This window comes from Anolis sagrei, chromosome 2, assembly GCF_037176765.1.
Source record: "Anolis sagrei isolate rAnoSag1 chromosome 2, rAnoSag1.mat, whole genome shotgun sequence".
NCBI classification, from domain to species: Eukaryota; Metazoa; Chordata; class Lepidosauria; order Squamata; family Dactyloidae; genus Anolis; species Anolis sagrei.
The window spans coordinates 269,872,278-269,897,251 of record NC_090022.1 but is presented as its reverse complement, the minus strand read 5'-3'; the positions used below and the strand labels follow the sequence as shown (position 1 = coordinate 269,897,251).

Genomic DNA, 24,974 nt, shown 5'->3' with positions numbered 1-24,974 from the left:
GAGTTTCCTTGACTCAGTGCTTTGTTTAGTTTCTGTATGGCTGTTTTTTGGGGGGAGGGAACAAGGGAGGAAAAAGAATGAAAGGTCTGTCAATAATAACAAGTGCCCTTTCTTCATTTTAAATTCCTGGTTTCATAGATTTTTATGCACACCCCTTTTGAATTATCTTCTATGAGGGGTTTGCTGATACGATGCTCTGTTTAATAAATCCCTACAGTCCTCCTCCGGAGGTTTTTAAACAGAGCCTAAATGGCCATCTGTCAGGAGGGCTTTGATTGAGTGTTCCTGCATGGCAAAATGGGGATGGACTGGATGGCCCTTGTGGTCTCTTCTAACTTTATGATTCTATTATTCTGTATTCCCTTTTCTGTCTTTGTTAGAACATGTGCCTACAGCCTGTGCTAGGGTGGATGCGCTGAGGTCTCATGGCTATCCCAGAGAAGCACTGAGGCTTGCTATAGCTATTGTCAATACGCTAAGGAGGCAGCAGCAGAAGCAGCAGGAAATGTTCCGGTTCCAGAAGAAAGGTGAGTGTGTGCAAGGGACAGAGGTGAAAGGGCACTGCATGGCAAGAAAATCACTGGAAAGGTGTCTGGTCTAAGCAGATACTACTTGAAAGCCCAACACAGAGCAAGAACTGATTGTAGCTGGCAGTGAAAGGTGAAAAGGATGATAAAAGCTTTTTCTGTACCTTCCAGTAAGATAACGATCAGAACATGAATCATACAGCTGGTTTAGAGCTTCTTGGTTTGTGTTCTCAATGCCCTCCCCCATCTAAATTCAAAACTAGGATTATGTAAGAACACAATATTTTTAAGCACTTACTGATATACTTTGGATACAAAATAATTGGATAGATACTGCACTCTGTATTTCATGTTGTGGTTATAGATATGAAGCTAAGATTTTTCAGGTGACGTCTAAAAAAACGTAAGGAGTGACTGTGGCAAATGAGTTTTGAAAACACGTATATCATATAGTTCCTTATCAGAGGTCCAGGATGTTTTGAATGTAAACTCAAGTGTGTGCATAATGCGTGAAACAGATGTCGTGGTCAGATTAGTACCTTAGTATGGAATGGGACCCATTCGTGTTTGTAAAAATGAGGAACTGTTCTGAAATCTTGTGACATTATCTCCCACTTATGTTTTTTAAAGGAAGGAATATGCCAGGGTTCCACAGTAAAAAATAAACCACCTTTCTTAAGGAATATATGTGTGCTCATGGCCTTCATTCGAAGTTTGGAAATCTATTTTGTACTTTGAGAAATTTTCAGAAACTGCAGAAGAATCAAATATGTTCCCATGTTTCTGCAAACAAAGCTTTATTAAGTAGCGAGTGTAGAATCTGTCCACAGGATAATTTATACGATTTCAGTCTCTGCAAAATAATTTCCAAATCATTGTTCTTGCTGCCTTCTGCTCTTTTTTGTACTAGCATTACAACTTCAAAGCTTGATTTTTTTTTTACTACTTAACATTAACAAACAGTCTTAAAATACCTTGAGCTTCTTATAAACAGTAACATGTGCCTTTCATTTATCCTATGAAATAGTGTAGGAAATAAGAGATTTGTTTAAAAACTGCACACATATCTGTTCTTTCAGGATATTGCTTCAATTCCAAAATATGTTTGAATGTGTTTAGCTGCTTCTAGATCTGTGCTTTACCTGTCTCTGCTCCACAAAAATATTTATCCAGTGAGCTTTGGCAAATAAAATATAGCATTGTAAGTCAGGCTTTATCTAGTTTTTTTTGTGAACCATGGTTAAAAAAAACACACACACCTTCAGTCACTGTCTGTCTCTAGTAACTTACTGTCAAAGCCTCTTCTCACTGTTCCATTCATGTTCCATTTTCCATCTTCTCTGCTCTTCCCTGTGATGCCAAATATAGGTGCCATTGCTAATTGCCCTTCTGCCGGGATATTACAAGGACATCTCCCAGTTGGTTCTGGCAGCCACTAAAGGAGTGTATAAAGTTTGCATTGTAGCTTACCCCAGAGTCACTGAGGCCCCTCCTATTTCCTCATAAAAATAATAACTTTTCCCCCAAATTAACTGCTTTTAAAGGCTTGCCTTGTGAAATATTTTGCTTTGTGTTTCTGTGTTTTGGTGTTTCAGTTCACAGGATTAACTCAGTTAAAATAGTTCTCCTTGTTTTTCTCTGCAAGGAAACTAAAATAGATATCTCCTCTCTGCATACCACAACAGTGTTTCCTGTTTATAAACTCAGCAGCAATGACCCCCAAAAGAGCTTGGATAGCTTATTATCAAGAAGTCTTCCATAGACTGTAAGACAAGCACTTTTGCTGCATGACTTACCATGATAGGCAGTGAAAAATTGCTTTGTTTTTATTGATTCTCAAAGTTCAGTTGGCTTCTGTTCTCCTTCACCACTAAAGGAAGGCAGATGCAAATAAAGTGTCTCTTCTCTGTTAGGTGAAGTGGTGTTCAAACACTTTGCTTCTTCTGTTTCTCTTGATATTTCTTGCTGAATTAGTCTGTCTTGAACCCGCTAGATCAGTGTTTTTACACTTTATTCCATAAGATGTTTTGGATGTCATATCGAAGGATTCCAGGCTGTTCGCCATGCTGGCAGAGTTGAAGACCAAAATTGCTGAAGGACCCAAGTTTGAGAACCACTGCTCTAATTCAGTGCTTTTACATTATCTAATGATCAGACTGGAAGTTCAATTCCCCCCACAATATGCTGGGGACACCTGTCTCCTGTACACCACTTTAAATAGCAGTTCTCTAGATCAGTGCTTCCCACCCTTTAGTACTTCATGTGTTTTGGGCTTCAGCTCCTAATAGCTGGTAGGATTGTTGGGATTTCTGGGAGTTGAAGTCCAGAACACCCGGAGGAGAAAATGTTGAAAAACACTGCTCTAGATAATGAGGAGCAATCCAGATCTTCTAAAAAAGAAACTCCTGTCTAGAAGATCTAGATTTAATTCTGTGCTTATTTGTGATTGTTCACTACTGGTGGATAACTTGTAACAATCTTCTATTTTGCTGTCTGAAAAGCCAGAATTAATTGGATAAGTGTTTTGAAAAAAAAAACCCAACACAAAATGTTTTGAATATTCAAACTACTGTGTCATCACTATGTTTTGTTTTCTGTTTTCCCTATAACAGAACTTCTCCATAAAGGAGTAACCTCTATAACTAACTTGGAAGGCTGGGTTGGGCATCCCTTGGATCCAATTGGAACCTTATTTAGTAGCCTTATGGAAGCATGCAGAGTGGATGATGAGAGCTTCCATGTGTTCTCTGATTTCTCAGGTAAGTTCTGACTATTAAGTATGCATGTGTGTGTGTACACAAACACATATGCTAGTGTGTGTGTTAGAAATGGTACTAAAATGTATTTTTCAATGACTATTAACTAAAAAAACTAATTTTTAGAAAACATGCTTGAACTACAATATTTCTTGATTTAAACCTTTAGAAAAAGGTTTTTGAAAGTTCTTGTCAAGTGGGTGGGTTTTATGTTGTTGTCGTTATTGTTTTACCATCAGAATATAGAACCCTGGCTGATAACAAGTCAGACTATTGGTTCAAGTAGCTCAATTTTCCTTCCAAAGTCCAATTAATTTGGACTTCAGCTTCCACAATCCCTTTCCATGTTATCTGAAGTGCATAGTAAATAATGACCTTGCTAATGTCTGCTGTGACTAGCAGCAGCTTTAAGGACTCAGGTTTTCAGTTGTGTCTACTCCCAATGTTTGATTAATTGGAGGTTCCAGGGATTTAATCTGGAATTTTTTGCACGTTATACTGTTGTAATTTGTGGTGGTGGCTTTTGTTAGCAATATTAATACTAATACTTAACATTTGTATGGCACTTTCAGGTGTTCAAAGAACTTACCCTGTTGCAGTTTTCATAATCTATATAAATAAAAATGTAATGTTTGTTTGTGAGATTAACATAACTCAAAAACCACTGGACAAATTGGCACCAAATTTGGACACAATACACCTATCACTCACAAAACACTGAAAAACACAGCAGAAGAGATTTAAAAAACAAAAAAAAATACATTACAGCGCATGCACAAAACCACATATAAACACTCAAACACACATATACACATATATACACACAACACAACACATATACACAGACTGGGCCACAGCAACACGTAGCAGGGACGGCTAGTGAGTCTATTAAAACAGTGGTACTATCCTCTATACTACAGGTGGAAGTGAGGTTAATAGACAGAAGTCTGCATAAGACTATTAATGTTTTTTATTCCATGGGTGGGATTTAGCTCTCTATAGATAGTAGCATTATGAATGCTGATAGGAAGACTATTGCTAAACCTCACTTTCAGTTCTAACTGCTGCAGACTTCTCTGTCCTTTCATTTGAATTACAGTAAACATTGACAAAAATTGGGAAGATTGTTGTGAAATGTAGGGAAGTTGCAAGTGCACAAACACGGTATGTATGGCAGTAGTGACAACTTCAGTGGCTTGATGGTTTTTCTTTTATTACTTTTCCCCCCAGAAAACCTAGGTCAGTGCAGATCTCTGGAATATTACCACCTGCCTGCCCACAAATTCTTAGAAGAAGGGGAATCTTTCCTGACTCTAGCCGTTGAAGTGGCATTGATAGGACTCGGGCAGCAACGGATAATGCCCGATGGCTTGTATGCCCAAGAGAAAGTTTGTCGGAATGAGGAACAGCTGATTTCCAAGCTGCAGGAAATAGAACTGGATGACACCCTGGTGAAAATTTTCCAAAAGCAAGCAGTCTTCCTATTAGAAGGTAGTTGACTAGTAAAAATAACCAATTTAGAAAATAGTTTCTAATTCAAAAAGAAAAAAAGACCAAGTAATCCTGTGGGAATTATCTTCTCTGGTAATTATCAGGCTCTGAGGAATGTAATTGCTGTTTATAGATCTTCCATCAGCTTTCAATCTAATGTCCTTATATTGATGCGGAGCCTTATCTATACAGCATGCATTAAAATCTTTGGGTTTGTGTGTGTGTGTGCTCTGACCAAATCAAAGCTGACTGGAAATGCTACATTGCTTTCTGGTAGGAAGTTCATAAACACATTTTTCCAGTTACATTATAGCCCACTGATATACAAAAAGAGCCCCTGGGACCACATAGTGTTGTCCAATCATCCTTTGGGAGCAGCCATTTGCTTTTTAAATAGCTTACCCCTCACACACTGTTTGACATAAAGGGTATCAATTTTTTCCAAATCCAAACTGTATTCCCAGCCACTTCCACTTTTTGTTTTTAGTTGCCCATGTGGCCCAAGAAAGGACATTAATTTGTCCCCCAAGCTTGCCACAGTTGCCCCCCCCCCCACTATTCATGCATTCTATATAAGAGTTAAACATATGAGGAGGAGAGCATGCTAGCCCCACCCCTTCCACCATCACTTTCCTCACATGAAAAGTCAGCAACAGAGAAACTCTTGTATATGTAGTCCTCCATATGATTTGGAACATAATTTTTACAGTGTTCTGACTTGTGTGGAGAGGCTCCATTGATAGAAGGTGCTCTCCTTTTGAAACCCATCACTTTTTCCTTAAGCAAAGCAATGGCAGAAGAGACGGGGTGAGCATTCTCCCTTCCCTCCTCATATGTTTATTTAACCCTGGTATAAAATCTTTTGTTGCCAGACTTTTTTAGATGCAAAATTATAAATTAAGATTTAAAATAATAATTATGTTGACCCACTTGAGGTCCCACATTGTATACTACATGGTGAAGTAATGCCTAAAACTCACTTTGTTAGAAAATGCAAATGTGTAAAAAATGCCAAACTGGCATCTTATATACTTGTGTCAGAAACTTTGCAAGAGAAGAACAGAAATGCACTGTCCCATCATGAGTTGATTCTGAATAATCAGAACACATTTAAACAAATATTAAACAACAATGAAACAAAGAAAATGCATTTTCATTGTACTATGAACCTTTTAGGGCACAGTTGCTCTTGAATAATTGACCCATAATCATAGCTGGTTTGTAGTCATTTTACAGAGGCTGCTTGGATGTGCACAAATGTTGCCTAAACATCTTCCTAACAGTGTTGTCCTCGTGGCCTGTTTTCATGACTACTAAATTTGTTATTAGTTGTATTAAAATAATCTTCAAGTCATTATGACTGACATTGTAGGTATGTCCATGCCCCTGAGAGCACAGATTCCCCAACTGGAGGTCAAGAGTTTCTGAGTGGTGAAATACCTAGATATCTGGCTTTGCCCTTCTTTCATCTTCTCCAAATAGGGAGAGTAAGGTTCCAAAATAAAAATAAAAATCATCCTCCTTACATTTCCCACATAGCTTAGCATGTATGGTGAAGATCTCTGCTGTTATTTATGACTAGAGATCGGAAGAAGCAGTAGAGATAGCTCTGGTCAACATTGTCCCTCCCAGTTGGGAGAGCAAGCAGCCTATGTGACTCTGATTGTGGAATTCACATGTTTATCACCCCATTTCCCCACCCTGTTACAGACTGCATTGAAGCTGCCCATGAGTCAAATTAAACTAGTAAACTAGACGTTCTCCTCCCATTCTCTAAAGCCACTGTTGTCATTCTTATTGTTTGTTTCTATTACTTATTGTTTGTTTTTCTTAAATTTTTATCTTGCCCTTCAAGATATTTTATGCATTTACTCACTACACGTTATATCTTGCCTTCCTTCCATTGATTTCAAAGACAGCTGACATGTCTTTCTTTCTCGCTGCTATATCCCCATATCAGTTTTATGAAGTTGGTTATACCAATAATAATAATAATAATAATAAACGTTATTTATATCCTGCCCTATCTCCCCGTGAGGACTCAGGGCAGTTTCCAATAAACAAAGGCAAACATTCGATGCTAATATCAAAAGACAGTAACCATAAAAATTTAAACAGAAAATCACGAAAATTAAATTATAACAAATTACGATTTTTGCGAGTGCGATCTCACAAAAAGCTGATATGTATGCAGCAGCCAATGCTAACTATTAAAATAGCAAATTTTAAAATTAAAAATTACAATAATAATTTATAATGCAGCATTAAAATAATCATCCAATTGAAAGTAGTAGGTAAATATTTGCTAAACCAGAGCTCCAAAATGCTTTGTGAGTTTCTTTGAAAAGTAGTCATATTAAAGATGTTTATAATGAGAAAAATCTTGGAGAGAACCTTTATTGTTTATCAGCATTACATTATTAGCATTACAGAATTTTTACAGCAATGCTTTCAATTTTGCAGCTTAGTTTTCCAGCATTTGTGTGATACCTCTCACCAGCTTTTCTGTGTGCATTAAATCAACAATGCAAAAAGTGTAAGCATTCAGACATAGGTAGACTGTATCTCCCATAGCCTCTCCTATGTGGTTTTGTGGTGACAGTTGATGTGAATTTTAGCCCAACATCTGGAGGTAGACTCATGTCCCTGACTTTATATGTATGCCTGAAGGGTAGATTCTTCCCGTTTCATCTTCCTTTCTGATGGCTCTTCAGATTCTCCAAAAGCAGATGAACATTAATAGGATTATTAGGGTAAACTATTACTAATTTTGCAATGCTTTGACATTCTCATAAAGCCCATATTAGAAGCTAACGACCTTAACATTCCATTTAAAGATGGTATTTGTAGAAAGCTGCCTAATAACAGGTGAGACCAGTGGTCCATTTGGATTTATTGGCAGTGGCTCCCCGGGGTTCCAGGCACAAGTGTTTCCCAGCTCTTCATGTACACTAAAAACCTTCTGTATCTTTATGATTAAACAGTAAGCATCTGAGTGAGGGAAGTATGTGAGGCTGGATCAGTCCATGACATATCAGGCCATACCTCATACCTCGGTAGCAGAGCATATGTATAGTTTCTGAGTTGTACTTCCCTGTGTCTTCAGCTAGAGGAACACTGCTGGTAGATCTCAGAAACATCTGGAAGAACCACTCTTGTCAAGAATTTCTCGTGATGCTTTAAAACCTACCCAGTTATCAAATATAAACAGAGAAACACACTACTTCCATATTTACCTCGCCGCCACCACCATCTCATGACAATAGATGCACATGTTCTGTGGCTTAATGACATCTGAGGGCAGTGAGGATAGTGTTTCAGGTAGGCTGACTTAATAACAAGGCACAACGGAAATGCTTCCAAGCCTGAGCTTAGTCCCACTTTATTTGAAATATGAACCACTTCTGGGTAGACAAGGAAAAAGGCAGTTTTCATAAAAAAACATCACACAAAATGCAAAGTAGCTTCTCTACCAGCATGTGGGAAAGCTTCACTTTCTAGAATTATTGAAGACTTCTAAAAATGAGAAATTGCTTTTTAAAAAACTTCCTTGGTCTATAATTTCTAGCAAATGTTACTTAAATTCTGGGCTCTTTGAATCCTCTTTGAAAAGCTGTAGCCAAGCCACCTTATTTGCTTCAACAAGATATATTTATCACCACCATTTTCTTTTAGTACTGCAAATTACTTAGAGGACCCCCTCAACAGAGAGCTTATTTCTCTTCACTGTGAGTGCTTTTTTGACAAGGATTATTACAATATTTCTGGATAACTTTCAGTGTCTTTTTTATTTTATTTACTGTAAAACTACATCACTATTTATAAAGGTTTCCTCTCCCCTCCCTTTTTTTCCTCTCCTCTTCCCTCATAGCTGGACCTTATAGCGGTCTGGGTGAAATCATCCATCGAGAGAGTGTTCCAATGCACACATTTGCCAAGTACCTTTTCACCTCTCTCCTACCTCATGATGCTGAACTAGCATACAAAACTGCACTGAGAGCAATGCGGTACGTGCCATTAAAACTCATTTAGAACGAAAGCAAAAACTCAAGCCACAGCATAAGGTCGTTAGGGGAAGGCCTTGCTCCAGGCACCTTGTCCTTCAGAGGTGCAAAGGGTGGTGACAAGGAGCAAGACCTTTTCTGTGGTGGCACCCTGTGTTATGAACTCCCATTTCTAAAGGGGACTTGCCAGGTAAGGTCCTTTGACTTTTAGAAGGCTGGCAAATAAATTCTGTTTTTAGGAAGGCATGTGAGCCTGATATGTGACATATATCACACAGTATATTTGACTTTATGAACATATCTTCAATTGGTTGTGACAACATTTATTTTAATTTCAGTTATTAATTGTGTTCAAATTTTTTAGCAAGTTTTGGGAACTGTTTGATGGGCTGTAAGTTTCATGAATGAGAAAACAGTAAATATAAAGATCATTCACAGAGTAGTGGCTTTGGAATGCTTCATTGGAACCAAAGTTGTCATGTGATTTAATACACCAGTGTTTACATATGGTCTGTACATCACATGAGGTAACTTCAAAGTGCTTTCTTCTAACTTCTCTGAACACTAATGCAAGCTCCATGTACCGAATTGGTAGTTTATACATATGTTTGTATATAAGCCTTCTGACGCATGCAGTTCAAAACTGATCTTTTAATCTCAGTTTGTAATGCACCAATAAATAACCCTTAGAAGAATTGCCTTTGCAATTGTCTGTTTCAAGTCTGTGCTGCAGTCTTGTGAACGCATGGAAATGCCTGAAAAACAATGGCAACTTTTTTCTCCTTGCAGCTCTAGGCAGTCAGTGGACAGGCCTCTGAAACTCTCTGTTGTGTTTATCATTGTTGGTAGTAAGTCACAGAATTTTAATCTGTTTAGTCTGTTCTGCAGGGTGGTTTAATTCCCAAACCCTTTTTGGCTTCTCATAGCTATATTCCTCTATCAGGGGAGGAAAGGATGGTAATCTTCATGCTAGATCTATGCTGCCACTCGAGTCCCTTTGGGGAGATGGAGACGGGGTACCGCATAAAGTTGTTGTTGTTGTTGTTGTTGTTGTTGTTATTATTATTATTTAAAACATTTATTTTCTGCCCTTCTCAACCTGCAGGGGACTTGCGGAGCACAACATATAAACGGCAAACATTCAATACTAGGACATAAAACCATAGGCTCGTACAAACATTAAAATCACTTATATCCACTTTAAAATCAGTTGCTTAAAAACCATTATTATTATTATTTCCCAAGAATTAAGCCCCAGCATTGATATTATAATAGTTAAGCATACTGGAAATCATATCCCAAGCACTGTGTTGTTTCATTGCGTTTTCCAAAGTTTTGTTCTCATTGGCAACCTTGGTTAGATCAGTATCAGCAGATGTCTTCTGTGTGAGTGATCAAAGCATGAAGTAAAGCAGAATATGTGGCCAAGCTGATTGTAAATACAAAATCTTTTTATGGTCAGCTTAGTGATCCAAACACATGATGAAGCATGTATTACCTAACATGACTGAGCATGACAAAAAGAGTCAGTCCTCTTTTTTTAAACGTCATAAACAATTTTTAAATACCGTGCATGTTGGCTGAAATCAGATTTGTGTCTCAACAAATAGAAAGACTCCTGTTGTTTGAGGAGGTCACCAGGATCTAGTGGAGATTTCCATTATATCAGAGTTGGTAAATATACAGCTTTTCTGATATTTTTTTACTGCAGTTCCCATCAGCCTCTTAATCAGGACAATCAGCAGTGAGCTGTGGTTACATTTTTCATGCCTGCACTAAAGGAAGAAAACAGAAGTAGCATTTTCTTTTATTCCCCTTGCAGTCTCCTACCCACTTTCTACACTTCCCATAGATCCACCATGGAAATACTAGAGTAGGCATGGGCAAATTTTGGCTCTCCAGGATGATTTGGACTTCAACTGGCTGTTAGGAATTGTGGGAGTTGAAGTCCAAAACACCTGGAGAGCCGAAGTTTGCCCACGCCTGCACTAGAGGCTGAGAATTATAAATATGCCTAAATAGTCTCATGATTCCACTGGATGAAACCATGATAGTTAAAACCGAAAGCATAGCTCTGTATCTGTGTAATGTGAAAGGGTCCCATATGTACCATAGAAAGAATGTTAACCTTAGCCATGAGATAGCAATCATTAGACTATAACAGTCCTTAATTCTGCACTTAGTGGACTGAAAGCAGGCACTTTAGCACCTGGCTCTCAGTTCTCAGAGACCAGAAATATATCTATCAAATTTCTGTAAAAAAAAACAAAACGGAATTTTATTGGCCATATCTAGAGCTTCTATTATCATTTCAGCAATTTTGGGATCTAATTTTGACTGTCTTTAGATTGGGTTGTTCTGGTGCTCTGAAAGGACAGCTTTGGAATCAAGAGAACTTTGAGGTGTCTGTCTATTTTGCTTCACTGTCTGAGTCATAGTTTGTCCACTTTGTGGAAAAGTGAAATAGTCATTCAAAACTGGAAAAATCGTAGCTGTTTTTCACATCTTCAGGATTTTGTTTTAATCAAAGCTCTGTGGCAGAATTCAAAGCTTCTGCTGACAGACTCAGAGGGCCTGTATTGATTACAATGGAGGAGCCAGAATCCGCGCACACAGGTTTCTGCAAGTTAACGTTCCTTTTCTAGCTGCCCTTCAGTCGCTTGTTAACCTTTCAAGCAGTGAGATAATACTGAATCATCATGGTAGGGAGTTCATGCACAAAAAACAAAAATGCACAGTTCTATTTTCATTCAAGTAGATTACAGTGTAGTCCTTACTAATAATACGTTTGTAGTAGGAGGGGGAAATAACTTGGTAACTTATCAGCTTAGGGCAAACTATTTCTGTTACAGCTGTTAACCTTTCCAGCCACTGTCTATATGTAGGTTTGCTTTAATGCGCACTTTCCATGCTGCATAGGATTATTTTAGAAAGTGGTTTTATGATTACAAGCACAAATGTAATATTGCCTCCAGAATGGCTTTTGGAGTGATGCTTGCATATATTAGATTTTTCTGTTTTGCATTCCACCCCTTAAATAATTACTAGTGTGATATTGCTGGAGGCAGAAGGGAAAATTCAGTCCCTTCTTCGTGGTGAAGTAAAATATTACCTGTGGGACTGAGAGCTTGTTGATTTACAATTAATATTCTATGTGCTTAAAATAGGGGTGGGAAAATTTATCAGTTTAAATGTTTCCTGTACTCAAACATTTTAAAGCTCATGTGCTTTCCATTCAAATGTAAAGTTTGTCAATTTTGGTAAACTTCTCGAAAACAAGCTGAAATACAATTCTCCTCATTTACAACTTGGAGAAGATCATACCGGACTTCTGTAATGTTTAGTTGTTAACAATGAAAAGTCTTTCAGGGGGAAAAAAGGTGCCACATCTAATTCAGCATGACTTATCTGACTAATCAGGCCCACTGGTGGCGCAGCAGGCTAACTGCTGAACTGTTGAACTTGCTGACTGAAAGGTTGGTAGTGCAAATCTCAGGAGCAGGGTGAGCTCCAGCTATTAACCCCAGCTTTTGCCAACCTAGCAGTTCAAAAACATGAAAATGTGAGTAGATCAATAGGTACTGCTTTTGCGGGAAGGTAACAGTGCTCCATGCAGTCATGCCGCCGTATGATCTTGGAGATGTCTACGGACAACGCCAGCTCTTTGGCTTAGAAATGGAGATGAGCACTACCCCCCAGAGTCAGACATGACTAGACTTAGTGTCAGGGGAAACCTTTAATTTACTAATCTGAATTACAAATAAAGAGCATAACCCAATATCATATTTGGGTACCAGTGTTTTGATGAGTCCGAGGAATTTTGAAGCCATTGACAAGTCCTATGGGGAATGGCTTATGAACCCAGCTATATTTAGCTTGAAGAAAATATGGCTAAGAGGAGACATGATAGACATGTTTAAATGTTGAAAGGATGTCACGCTTGAAAGTATTCAGTCCTTGGCCCTTCATATCCATGGATTATACAGATTGAAAATATCTTTTAAAACCCTCAGAAACAACCCCAAATTTTGATTTTGCCATTTTTTATGAGGGACCCCATTTTATTGTCGAAGGCTTTCATGGCCGGAATCACAGACCTCACTAATTCTGAGGATGCTTGCCATAGATGCAGGTGAAACGTCAGGAGATAATGCCTCTAGAACATAGCCACATGGACCCCATTTTATTAAGTTATTAAATATAATGGAATTTTAACCCTCATGGATTTTGGTATCCACAAAATTCTGGAAACAAACCCCAGCAGATACCAAAACAATCCTCAACACATACATGCAATCTTTAAATATTAGCAATGGAACTTGCATTTTAGTTCTGTGGCCAGAATTTTTATTCAAAGAACATTGATGTTGAGGTTCAAGGACTTAGAAAAGGGAATATTTTCATGAGCTGAAATTTGCTTCTCACATTAGTATGTTTCTGTATGTGTGTAGTTGAGACGTAAATAAATATGGAGATAAATAGGCAACTGAGAAGCAAAAGGAAATAAAAGATTGTTATCTAAAGCCCATGCGATTATAAGGCATTGTGTAGGAGCCCCCAGTGGCACAATGGGTTAAACCCTTGTGCTGGCAGGACTGAAGACTGACAAGTCAGTGGTTTGAACCTGGAGGGAGCACAGATGAGCTCCCTCTGTCAGCTCCAGCTCCCCATGTGGGGACATGAGAGAAGCCTCCCACAAGGATGGTATAACATCAAAACATCCAGGCGTCCCTTGGGCAGCATCCTTGCAGATGGCCAATTCTCTCACATCAGAAGCAATTTGCCGTTTCTCAAGTTGCTCCTGGCACGAATAAAAATAAAAATTGTGTAGGTGCAATATGTGACATCAACAACATGCTTATCCAAATAACATGCTCATTTGCAATACAGATTATTACCTTTGAATACTGGATGTGAGGGTTTTCTAGTGAATTGACTGTTTCAGTATTTTACAAAGTTACTTCAGAAAGAAGGAAGTAAGGAAAGAAGCTCATGTCCTGTTTAGTATTTATGAGTTTGTAAGACAAATTTGTGACCTCATGGCTTCATTAGTGACCAAGCATTGTGAACACAAAATCTGAATACCTTTCACTTGGAGTTCTGCCTATCTTAAGAAGTCAGGTTTTGGAATGTGTGGGGGGGATAACATTGGCAAGGATAGTTAGCAATGCCAGAGTTTTAAAATTCCAAAATTAAATACTGCATAACAGGTATATTTAAAAACTTGCATCTTCCTATTTTTTCTAGTAGAAACTCCCCCCCCCCCCATTAGATAAAAATGTTGTCCTGCTTTTAATTTCTTCCTTTGTTGACACCTTTGATTCACAGTTTCTCAAAATCATGCCATGTCTTATAAAAGTTCCAGTTTTCCTAATTATGTTAAGGAGTTTTCATTGGTCTTAGCAGAAGAAAACAAGATTCCCACAAGCGAAGCACTTCCTTTGCCAAGCCTATGATCTTGTTCAGAAGCATAGCAGTTTACTGGTTTGAGGGTGAACACTGGGTTTGTAATCTCCCTCCCACTTCTTTCCCATGGGGAAGAGGAGGAGATCACAAGCCTTCCTGCTTTTGAAGTAGCTACCGTGTCCTTAGATGTGCCTGCCTCCTTGGTCAGTGAGGGAGATTTGTGTTCAAACGGTGGTTTGTTAAGACAAACCAGGGTCATCAAGTCATGAGTTGGTCCTGGTTTGTTTTAATTGTAAGGATTGTGGGTTTTTTCCCCTGATGTAGCTTGAAACTGTATTCACTTCAAACATTCAAGCATTTGATTTTCTGCAGTACTAAGAAGGGAGAAAACAGGCAGAGCATGTGGCTAATTCTGATGCTGGGGAACCAACTTAATGTTTCTGAATTTTGTAATTTTTATGGCTTTAATTATACAAGCAAGTAAAGTATATGCTTCTTATTTACAGATTACTAGTATTGGAATCCACAGTCCCATCGGGAGATATGTCTCGTCCACATCACATTGCATCAGTTGTTCCAAATCGGTATCCCCGATGGTTCACCCTCAGTCACATTGAATCTCAGCAGTGTGAATTGGCATCAACTATGCTAACTGCAGCCAAAGGTACAGTACTAGTGGTTAAGCAAATACCTATTTTTACTTGACTGTACAGTTGAGTTCCTATTGGCCTTATATAGCACCAAACTGTGGTTTAGTATTTTGTCAAATTGCTTCATACTCAAGTCACTTTGTTACTTCAGCTCCCCCATCCCCTCAGGTACAAATGCCAGGAAATCAGATGATCTCATTTCTGTTTTTAAGTGACCACATGGTTATGTCTGAGTCTATACAAACTGCAGAGGACCTAAATATGCTTCAGGGAAACAAATTCATAAACCAAGATTTCTGGTCATTTGGTAGACTATGGTTTATGAAGTCACATTGGTTCTCTAAACTAGTCTTCCCCAAAGCTGGTGCTGTCCACATGAGCCCTCATTGTTGGCTATTTTGCAGGTGTTGATGTAGAAATTGGAGTCCAAAAAACCTTGGAAACTATTAGGTGGGAGAAGTAGACTCTTATCCATTGAGATTAAGTGTTTGAGCATAATAATATTCTGTGATTAAGCAGAAGCTTTTAATCATTTTATAACAATGTTCACAGAAGAGAGTGCATGAGGACAAGCATCACTCATGTAATACAAAACCATGGTTGTGTAATATTGTGTCTAAACTAGACTATTGGTTATTTAAAAAGTGGTTGTCCAGACGGATGTATTTTGTGATTAGTAAAAACTGGTCCATATGTATCATTTGTATCTATTCGGATAACTTCCTCAGTTCATTTTTATAGTAGGCTTGTTTTTGTTGCAAAGATGCATGTATTCAGAAATCGAAAGTTTGGATGTAGCAGATATGGAGAAGTTACTTTCTAGACTCCCAGAATTTCTCAGCCTGCATGGGCACTATACAATTCTGGATACTGAAGTCTGAAAGCATAACTTATCTAGCCCCTGGGATTTAAAACAGTGGGGAATTTAGTGCCTATTTACTGAGAGTATCTACCACAAAATTCTGTTGTCAACCTTTTTGTTTCTCAGATTGGCATTTCTGAATTTATTGCTGATCCTAACCATGATAACATTGCACTGTTTCTGTGCTTATGCATTTTTTAAAATCTGATTGCGGCAGGTGATGTTCGAAGGCTTGAAACAGTGTTAGAATCTATCCAGAAAAACATTCACTCCTCATCACACATCTTCAAGCTGGCACAGGATGCATTTAAAATAGCAACAATTATGGATACTCTGCCAGATATCACCCTTCTGAAAGTCTCTCTGGAGCTGGGTCTTCAGGTATTTCATTTTCTTTACTTAACACATTGTTAATGTTACATTAAGAAGTAATAAACCTTTGGATAAATCTTGTATACACATAGCAACTTGACTTAGCAACTTTGAAGAGTGAGTTTTCCCTTCCACTCCAGAGCAAAGGAGATCCCAGCATTATACTATTGTACAACAGTGGTTCCCAACCTTTTCTTGACCACTGTGACTATGGACCACTTTGACCAGGGACCACTCTTCAGTATTAGTACCAAAAGGGTTCAAATCAGTTTTTGGTCAATTTTAGATTCGGTTTGGTTGTTTGAGGTGCTGATTCAGAAAATTGCATTGGATAGAACACATCAGCTCTAGTTTCTGATACAGAGCATATGCCATCCAGTAGTCATCATCTGCTCACCCATCAGAGCTGATGTGATAGTAGTAATCTTTCATGGGTAGTCAGCCTCTCCCCTCATGACATCTCCGTTGGCTTGGCACTATAAGAAGGTTTCGCAAGACCAATCACTCTTGTTGCCATATGGTTTTGAGGCAACGGTGTAGTAATGGTGAGGCTGTGGACCATATTTTCATTCTTGCTGTCCACAAACCACATGTGGGGAACCAATGTTGTACAAGATGGTAGGGCAAAAGGGAGTGCACAATAGGGGTGGATGTGCTCTCAGAATCCCTCTGACTGCTGACAGAAAGACAGGAGAAAGAGCTCGTGTGGTGTAGTGCTTTGCATGTTGGACTTCCTTTGTACCAGGAGACCAGTGTTTGAATTGGGTCACCTTAGATTTCTCTCTCAGCTTCAGTGGAAGGCAAGAACAACCCCCTCTGAATAAATCCTGCCAAGAAAACCCTGTCTTAGAGTCACCAGAAATCAGAAATGATTTGAAGGCACACAACAAGAATGATGGCTGAGGAGAGGCCAGAGAAATGTGTCATAACATTTCGACAGGTTCATAGCTGGCCCTTTACATACCCAGAACCCAAGCTATTCTTCTAGAATGGGTTGTTGTCCATATTTCAGCTGAAAATAAGAGTTAGAAAATAAACATAAGCTATGCACAGCTTTTCAGTAGTGTTGCTTGATGGAAGTATTCGTTTTGACCCTTCTGCAGAATTCCTTCTCAATGTGTTGGGAAAGGTTTCCATCCAGACCATTGACGATTTCGTTGGGCATTTCTACTGTTAGTGTTTGGCATGGCTTTTGTGTTGGAAAAATGTTCCAACCTTTTTTTCCTGTAAGCAAACATCTAAACAATGAACGAAACCCAATTAAGACAGTGCCAAAAGGAAGTGGATGCTGTGGGAACTACTGCATGAAGTAACTGTTTTAGTCCTGTCCCTTTTCTTTTACCCAGCAGCTCAGTTGTATTGCCTGCTTTGTTTTCCTAATACAGGAATGAGAATAACACAGTTCCCATCGTTTCTCACAATAGGCTATGCTGCTTAGGGCCTTCTAGATGGTTGAAGCCGTGCAATATTTAGAAGGTTACATAATTACCATCAAACAACACTGCCTTAATGGATAGCAGAAATTAATAGAAAATGAGCATAGGGTAAAATTAGGGTTTTAGCCTATTTTTCATGGATCTTCTGGGTGCAGGAAATCATTCAAAGGAAATACACACTAAGAAAAGATAGTAGAGGGCAGGAGCAGGCAAAAATATAGCCTTCCAGATTTTGTTGGTCTGCAGTAGCCATCAGTACTAGCCAGTATAGCCATGATGGGGAGGGGGACAGAATTATAATATAGCAAAAGCCAGGATATCCCTCCCCCTTCTTATGTATAATGCTGTTACTTGTCATAATGCCTTTGGATAGGCTTCTTGAACTGGTCATAAAGTGAACTTGAACTTGGGATAGGCTTACCATGACTATAAACAATTTTATCGATTTGTGGTTGATCCGCTTGATCAGAAGGCACAGTGCTACCTGTCTTCTAGAAATTAGTAACTTGAAAAATATCTTAAGACTCTATTTATTATTATTATTTTTTACATAGGTGATGCGTATGACATTGTCGACATTGAATTGGCGGAGGCGGGAGATGGTGAGGTGGTTGGTAACATGTGCGACAGAAGTAGGTATGTGCTGCCCTTGATCTCCCAAAGATTGCTGATTTAACTTGTATTCTAAAATAATATGCCTGCTTCTGGTATGTAGGAATTTATGCGGCACTCAAGACCCATAGTTAAGTTTTTGCTTTTTCAGTTGCATATCAAACACTTACATTGATGTTTTGAATTTCCCGCCTCTATGATAATGTTAGGCCCCCTGGTGGTGCAGTGCAGTGGGTTAAACTGCTGAGCTGCTGAACTTACTGTCCGAAAGGGTGGTGGTTGGAATCCAGGGAGCAGTGTGAGCTCCCGCTGTTAGGCCCAGCTTCTGCCAGACTAGCAGTTCGAAAACATGCAAGTGTGTGTAGATCAATTGGTACCGCTTCTACGGGAAGGTAACGGCACTCCATGCAGTCATGCTGGCCACATGACCTTGGAGGTGTCTACGGACAACTCTGGACTTAGACATGGAGATGAGCACCACCCCCCAGAGTCAGACATAACTAGACGTAAAGTCAGGGGAAGCCTTTACCTTTACTACAATAATGTTGCGTGAGATCTGTGCACCATATGTTAACATTTTTCTCCTACTTTAATGCCACCCTAAGCATTTTTAGGAGGTGAAGAAACTCCCAACCTCAAAGTTATGGAAGAGAGTCCATTAAGCCCCCAAATCAGCATTAGAACAATAACTTATTTGCAGCAGCTGAAAAAAAGTTCCCTTATGTTAGATTTCCTCAACTAGTTGTTCTCTGGATTATTGGACTATACTGCCTATCATCCCCAGCCAGTAACACCTTGATCGCAACGGAATCTGGGTGTTTTGTTTTTACATATTTAGAGGCTGTCAGATGGGGGAAGATGACTTATAGGAACTGAAATTAGGAATTAGGGTTGGGGAAGGCATGCCCTTTCCCCCATGTGTGGAGAAAATAATTACATGTTTTAATAGTTTGGGCCATTGTCAATTAACACAAAAATACTTTAAATAAAATAGCGGAAGGGGAGTTCTCTGTCAGGATCAGTCAAATTAAATAGCTGTGTTTTCAGGAGCTACGTGTTTTCTGACATGTTGCATTGATCATGTACGCCTCTTTGTAACAAAAATCCAATCTTTTCTGTAGCTGCTGAAAACACCTTTTAGTGCTTTAGTCCCCAAAACTAATTAGTCAGAAACTGTGCCCATAGTATTAGCTCCTGTTAATTATGGAGTTCTTTGTTTCTCCTCTTACTAACATGTGTAACTGCTATTGTTAAACCAGATGCTCTAAATTACTTTGCCACCATCACTGCAAAAACTCTATTTTGTACTTGCGGTTGCATTTTACATCTATCAAATAACTAAAAAGGACAAAGTAACGCCTTTCCTAACCTTGCATCAAGTGATTGTCACCATAAAATGTATACCTTCTTATAAAAATAGTACTTTTCCCTTGGATAAGATCATGCAAACCTAGATTGTGTTCTAGACATTAGAGGACAAAGATATTGTTTCACTCAGTTCACAATAGGCAAGCGAATTGCCTGTTTTTTTTATATTCTGCAGTACATTAGCATATATATGTATAGCTTCCATAAGGAAGCTGTAATGTCATGCAAAAATCACCTCTGAGACTCAAGCAAGTTTATAAAATGAGGGGCATGTTTGTTTATGTAAATGAATGCCAGGCGTTGAGTGCCTGATCTCAGTGCCTGGCACAGGGTAAAGGGAGAGATGCGTATGCATCCACATAGTACAGGAGGGCCCAACTGAGTAAAATAAAGACCTCTGGGTGTGGTTAGATGAGCACACAGATGTGTGCAAATTACTTCAAGCAATAATGAGGCACTCAAGATGCCTATAAGCTCCAATTTATGGAGCCCATCAGTCATTGTTCACCCTTGCAAGAGCAACAAAAGGGTACTAAAGAAACCTGCACATTTCAGATAGGGAAGCTGGTAGTGACTATAGATGAGGATATTTCCTTAAGGGCAAGGATGCCTGTTTTTCTACCAGTGCAATATAGATTTCTTTTGTGAAAAGATAATAATTCCCTAAGAAGAAATGTCTTGGCTGCTGGGGTTTATGTTGAACAGACAAGCCCGCCCACCTATAGGTTTCAGGAGTGGGTTGTTTGCATAAATGATGCAAGATGTATTGTGACAATATCTATATTGGAGTCTTTCATCCATAACCTTTCCGGCATCCAAGGGAGGCCTGGCATTAACGCAAATGGAATGTGGATTGAACGAGTAATATGATGATAAACTAGATTGGGACAAAGCATGAAAACAGCTCTTCCCTTTTTAAAAAACAAAAAAGCCAATTATCTTCTGGAACTCTTCTCTGTCACCACAATTTAACTCTGGTTCAGCAGGGTTCATATCTTTGACTTTCACTTAGGTCTTTGGAATTTACACTAACAAATTTTCAGAGGTGGTGGGTGCCATGCATTTGGGCACAACATAGTATTGAAGCCATTTAACTGTTTCTTTTAGGTTCTCAGGGTGTGATTCATCTCCTTATTTTCCTATATGCCTCCTTTTTTTAAAAAAAAGGTTGTTGTGTATGTCCCAATGTGGATCTATTCATTCTTCAGCAAGGCTCTGTGCTTTCTCATACAGACACACTTCCTCAATTTTCATAGATTGTGTTTCTATAGACTCGAGGAACAAAGTTAGAGGCTATTGAAGCACCAAATAACAAATGGCAGTACTGTGACTTCTGATATACTGCATTCACTTGAGTATAATGCACCACTGAATGCAATACACAAATTACAAAATATGGATTTTCCCTTGAATGTAGTGTGCTCAACATCACAGGCATAGCATGTCAGAGAGGCTAGCAGATTGAATGAGGCCATTTGGAAAACCATGCCTTTCCATCAAGCTGAGTCTGCGCATGATTCCCAACTGACTTCATTCACAAGGCCTTCAAATCTGATGGCGGGGGGAGAAGGGGGTTGAAGGCTTTCTGAAGGAGGCCAGTTGGGACCTGCATGGGACTGAGCCTAGGAGGGTAGGTGGGAGAAAGACCCTGAGGGCCTCCCAAGAAGCGGGATCCGTGGCTAAGAAACAAAAATGACTGGGTTGCCAGCTGAGCATGCCTTTTCCTTCTCCCAGCACTACAGAGCCTTGTGGTTGTTGCTGCCACCGAGAAAAGCCTCTTTGCGTGGGGAGGGTACCTGTGCACGATTTTAATGCTCATCAAATCTAATGTGTACCTAATTTTTAGCAATGTAATATAACCAAAAAAGGTGAGCATTAGACTCAAATAAAATGCTATTACGTGGCATTATTGGCACATTTTAAAGTGTATCTTTATAAACATGAGGACTATTACCTTGCTTTAAAAAAAAAGAAAAAGAAAAGTTGGCATTTTCTGGATGCTGTAGTAAGTAGCTTGGTGCTGCACTTATGTGGAACACATAGACTTGATCTTAACACACAAGTACTGATCGGGGCTTCTACAAAATGTTAAGTAATGAAACCAGAAGCCTGCCTGTTTTCATTGCTTATTCTAGGTTCACATTTGGGTCCATCTTGGTGACAGGCATTTTTCTATACTTCACAGGTGTCTACGCACTGGATAGCATCATGCAAAGTTGGTTTACACTCTTCACTCCAACCGAGGCGACTAGTATTGTTGCTACCACCGTGATGTCCAACAGCACCATTGTCCGCTTGCACCTGGACTGCCACCAGCAGGAGAAACTGGCCAGCAGTGCTAGGACGCTTGCTCTGCAGTGTGCGATGAAGGATCCTCAGAACTGTGCCCTCTCTGCACTTACCTTATGTGAAAAGGACCATATAGCTTTTGAGACTGCTTACCAAATCGTTCTTGATGCTGCTGCAACTGGCATGAGTTATACGCAGCTGTTCACTATAGCACGTTATATGGAACATCGTGGTTATCCCATGCGGGCCTACAAGCTGGCCACGTTGGCCATGACGCATCTCAACCTGAGTTACAATCAGGACACACACCCTGCCATTAATGATGTTCTGTGGGCATGCGCTCTTAGCCATTCCCTTGGCAAAAATGAACTTGCGGCAATTATACCTCTGGTAGTCAAAAGTGTCAAATGCGCAACGGTACTGTCGGACATCTTGCGTAGATGTACTTTGACCACTCCGGGAATGGTGGGACTCCATGGAAGGAGGAACTCTGGGAAACTCATGTCATTGGACAAAGCCCCACTGAGGCAACTCCTGGACGCCACAATTGGAGCATATATTAATACCACACATTCTCGGCTCACGCACATCAGTCCACGGCATTACAGCGAGTTCATAGAGTTCCTGAGTAAGGCCCGAGAGACCTTCCTAATGGCACACGATGGACACATTCAGTTTACACAGTTCATTGACAACCTAAAACAAATCTACAAAGGCAAAAAGAAACTGATGATGTTGGTTCGTGAACGGTTTGGTTGACAAAAGAAAATGTGTGACTGGGGTGGTGGGGTGGCGGGTGGGAGAGAAGTGGGAGGGCGGTATGTTTTTACTTGAGCCTGCCTTTGTATTCTTTTTAACTTAAACAGAGCCACACCGGTATTATATGTGTATAGTTATATACTGAGTTTGCAAAACTAAAACGTCACGCTGTAAAGATTTGTGTGTGTGTGTGTGTGTGTGTGTATGCGCGTGTGCGTGTGTTTTCCTTTCCTGTTCTGTATGAGAGATTGAGAGGCTTAAAATGTTTGGTTTACACTGAGTATATGTTGTCAAGTGGCAGAAATCCACAGAGCTCTCCTGTTCTTTCTGTATATGTTCATGGCCTCAAAACAAATGAAACAAAAAAACAAAAAAAGAGAGAGAAATATATTGCAATGGCTTTAAAAAGAAAAACCAAACAAAAACACCTCCATCCTGTGATAAGTACCTCGAATGGCTCCAGCTTTACTCCTTTGTAACTCATCCTGACATTTCAGCTTACTTAAATGAACCAACCACACAAATAACAAAATAGTTTCAAAGGCTGACCCACCATGTGGCTTTGCAGTGCTTTTTCATCCAGAAGCATGGCACATGATGCTTGTGCATGTGGAACCTTAGCGACTGTCAACATACATTCTCAGGGATTTATCTGAAAAAAATAATTAAAGAATGAGAACATTTATTGTACTGTATATATATTATAGTATATGTCGGAATATTGAGAAAATATAACGTTAACTAATTTATAAAAAAAAATCTATAATGCGAAAATACTTGAAGCTGCAGTAGCTTGGTTTTAAACAAAAAACAAGAAAAACGTATTGAAAAGACGTCTGTGCGCCTAGCTTCAGGGCTGGCTCAGGTGATCATCATAATATGCTGGGCATCTATGCAGAGCCACCTTTTGGATTGCATTGTTGAATGGAAATTGGGGAATAATTTTATACGTATATATACATTTATACAGACAGATGTATGCATATATATATACGTATGCATATTTGTGCTCGTTAACAGGCACTCTAATAATGAGGGGACAACACAGTCAGAGCAGCAAGCCTTAGCATTAAGAATACAGTATGCCAGATTTGGGGTTTGTGCCTCCTAGCCTAGAAAACTTAAATCTTTTTCTTTCTTTTTTCCCCCCATACACATGGTGGCTATAGGTCATGACCTACCATATTGTCACCCCCATGTGAACCTGACTGGGATGCACACAAACAGCATTGCATCCTGATTACCTGATTTAATTTCTTTCTGACCACTTGTCTTGAAACGAACATATTACCGAAGCAGTACAATGGGAAAATTGTCCTACCAATTGGCCAGACACTGCAAGTAACCAGCTTCGTATGCTGTTTGTGCGCACTGCACTTGGCTCAGAAACGGTGACCTTGTGGGATACTTTCGCCTGTTGCTACCTGTAATGTTTTCCAAAACAATTGACATAATACATTACGCCTTTGCAGTGAGCTAATAATAAGCTAACCTTTGTGCACAAATAACATATATATTATATATATATATAAATATATTCTGCATAGGTATTTGACTTTGTGCAGGACAGAAAGTTGTGTAGGTATGACTGTTCTACTATTCAATTTGTTTGTTTTAAAATATTTTTATTTCCTATAGAATTACTTCAAAAGAAAGCAGCCTTCTATCTTGCCTTGTCTTAATGCTTTAAAATAACCAAACTGGAGATCTAACTACCAAACTGTTTATTATTATTATTATTATTATTATTATTATTATTATTATTACCACCGACTTTGGTTACAGTATAGTGTCCTTTACTTTAGCTGTTGGTTCTGTACCCTTGTGCTTTTTAAAATATTTTTTTAACATTTTGGTGCAACCGTCTTGTGTCTCGTTCCTTTCGTTAGAGAACATGCTAGAGGTATGTCTGTAGGCATTTTTGTTTGTTTAGAGGGGGGAAACTTGTTCCATGCTCTCCATTTTATTTATTATACTAGGGAAAAAAGGTTGTATTTCATCACCCATGTAAACATGCTCATGAAGTTGAAAGTAATTAAGATTTGATACACTGATATCAATTTATTTATGTAACTAAATCACTGTTTTATAAACTTGTTAATGATCAACAATTTTTTGTTTTGATTAAAATTAGTTTTTTGGAAGTTGATTTTGGACTGTTTTATGGTGTTGGTGACTTGAGTGGGCAGTTTTACAAACTCTCTTAATCCTGATGTGTTCTTAAGGTTGCAATGAAGTGGTCGTAAGCAGGAAACTAAGCTTACTGCTGCAGCAAGATCCAAGAGTTACATATGAATCGAGGAAGGAATACTAAAGTAAAACATCCGAATGTAATATGAGGATAGTTCATTTAATGATAGCCACATGTATGGTTTCCATATCAATTAATTCAGCAGCACACACAGACCTTCATCTTAGGTGCTAGCATGTGGGCATTGTTAG

General features: G+C 39.0%; 1 protein-coding gene across 1 annotated transcript in view; it reads left to right on the top strand.

The window, feature by feature from the left end:
- The window catches only part of ZSWIM6 (zinc finger SWIM-type containing 6), a 100,890-nt gene extending 76,214 nt beyond the window's left edge, over positions 1 to 24,676 (top strand). Inside the window, exons 7-14 of the mRNA XM_060761536.2 lie at positions 381 to 527; positions 3,140 to 3,286; positions 4,514 to 4,774; positions 8,646 to 8,781; positions 14,691 to 14,848; positions 15,914 to 16,077; positions 18,059 to 18,140; positions 21,670 to 24,676. Of these exons, the coding sequence (XP_060617519.2) occupies positions 381 to 527; positions 3,140 to 3,286; positions 4,514 to 4,774; positions 8,646 to 8,781; positions 14,691 to 14,848; positions 15,914 to 16,077; positions 18,059 to 18,140; positions 21,670 to 22,532 (1,958 nt within the window). The 3' untranslated portion in view covers positions 22,533 to 24,676. The remainder of the gene's footprint in view (positions 1 to 380; positions 528 to 3,139; positions 3,287 to 4,513; positions 4,775 to 8,645; positions 8,782 to 14,690; positions 14,849 to 15,913; positions 16,078 to 18,058; positions 18,141 to 21,669) is intronic.
- The last annotated feature ends 298 nt before the right edge of the window (positions 24,677 to 24,974 follow it).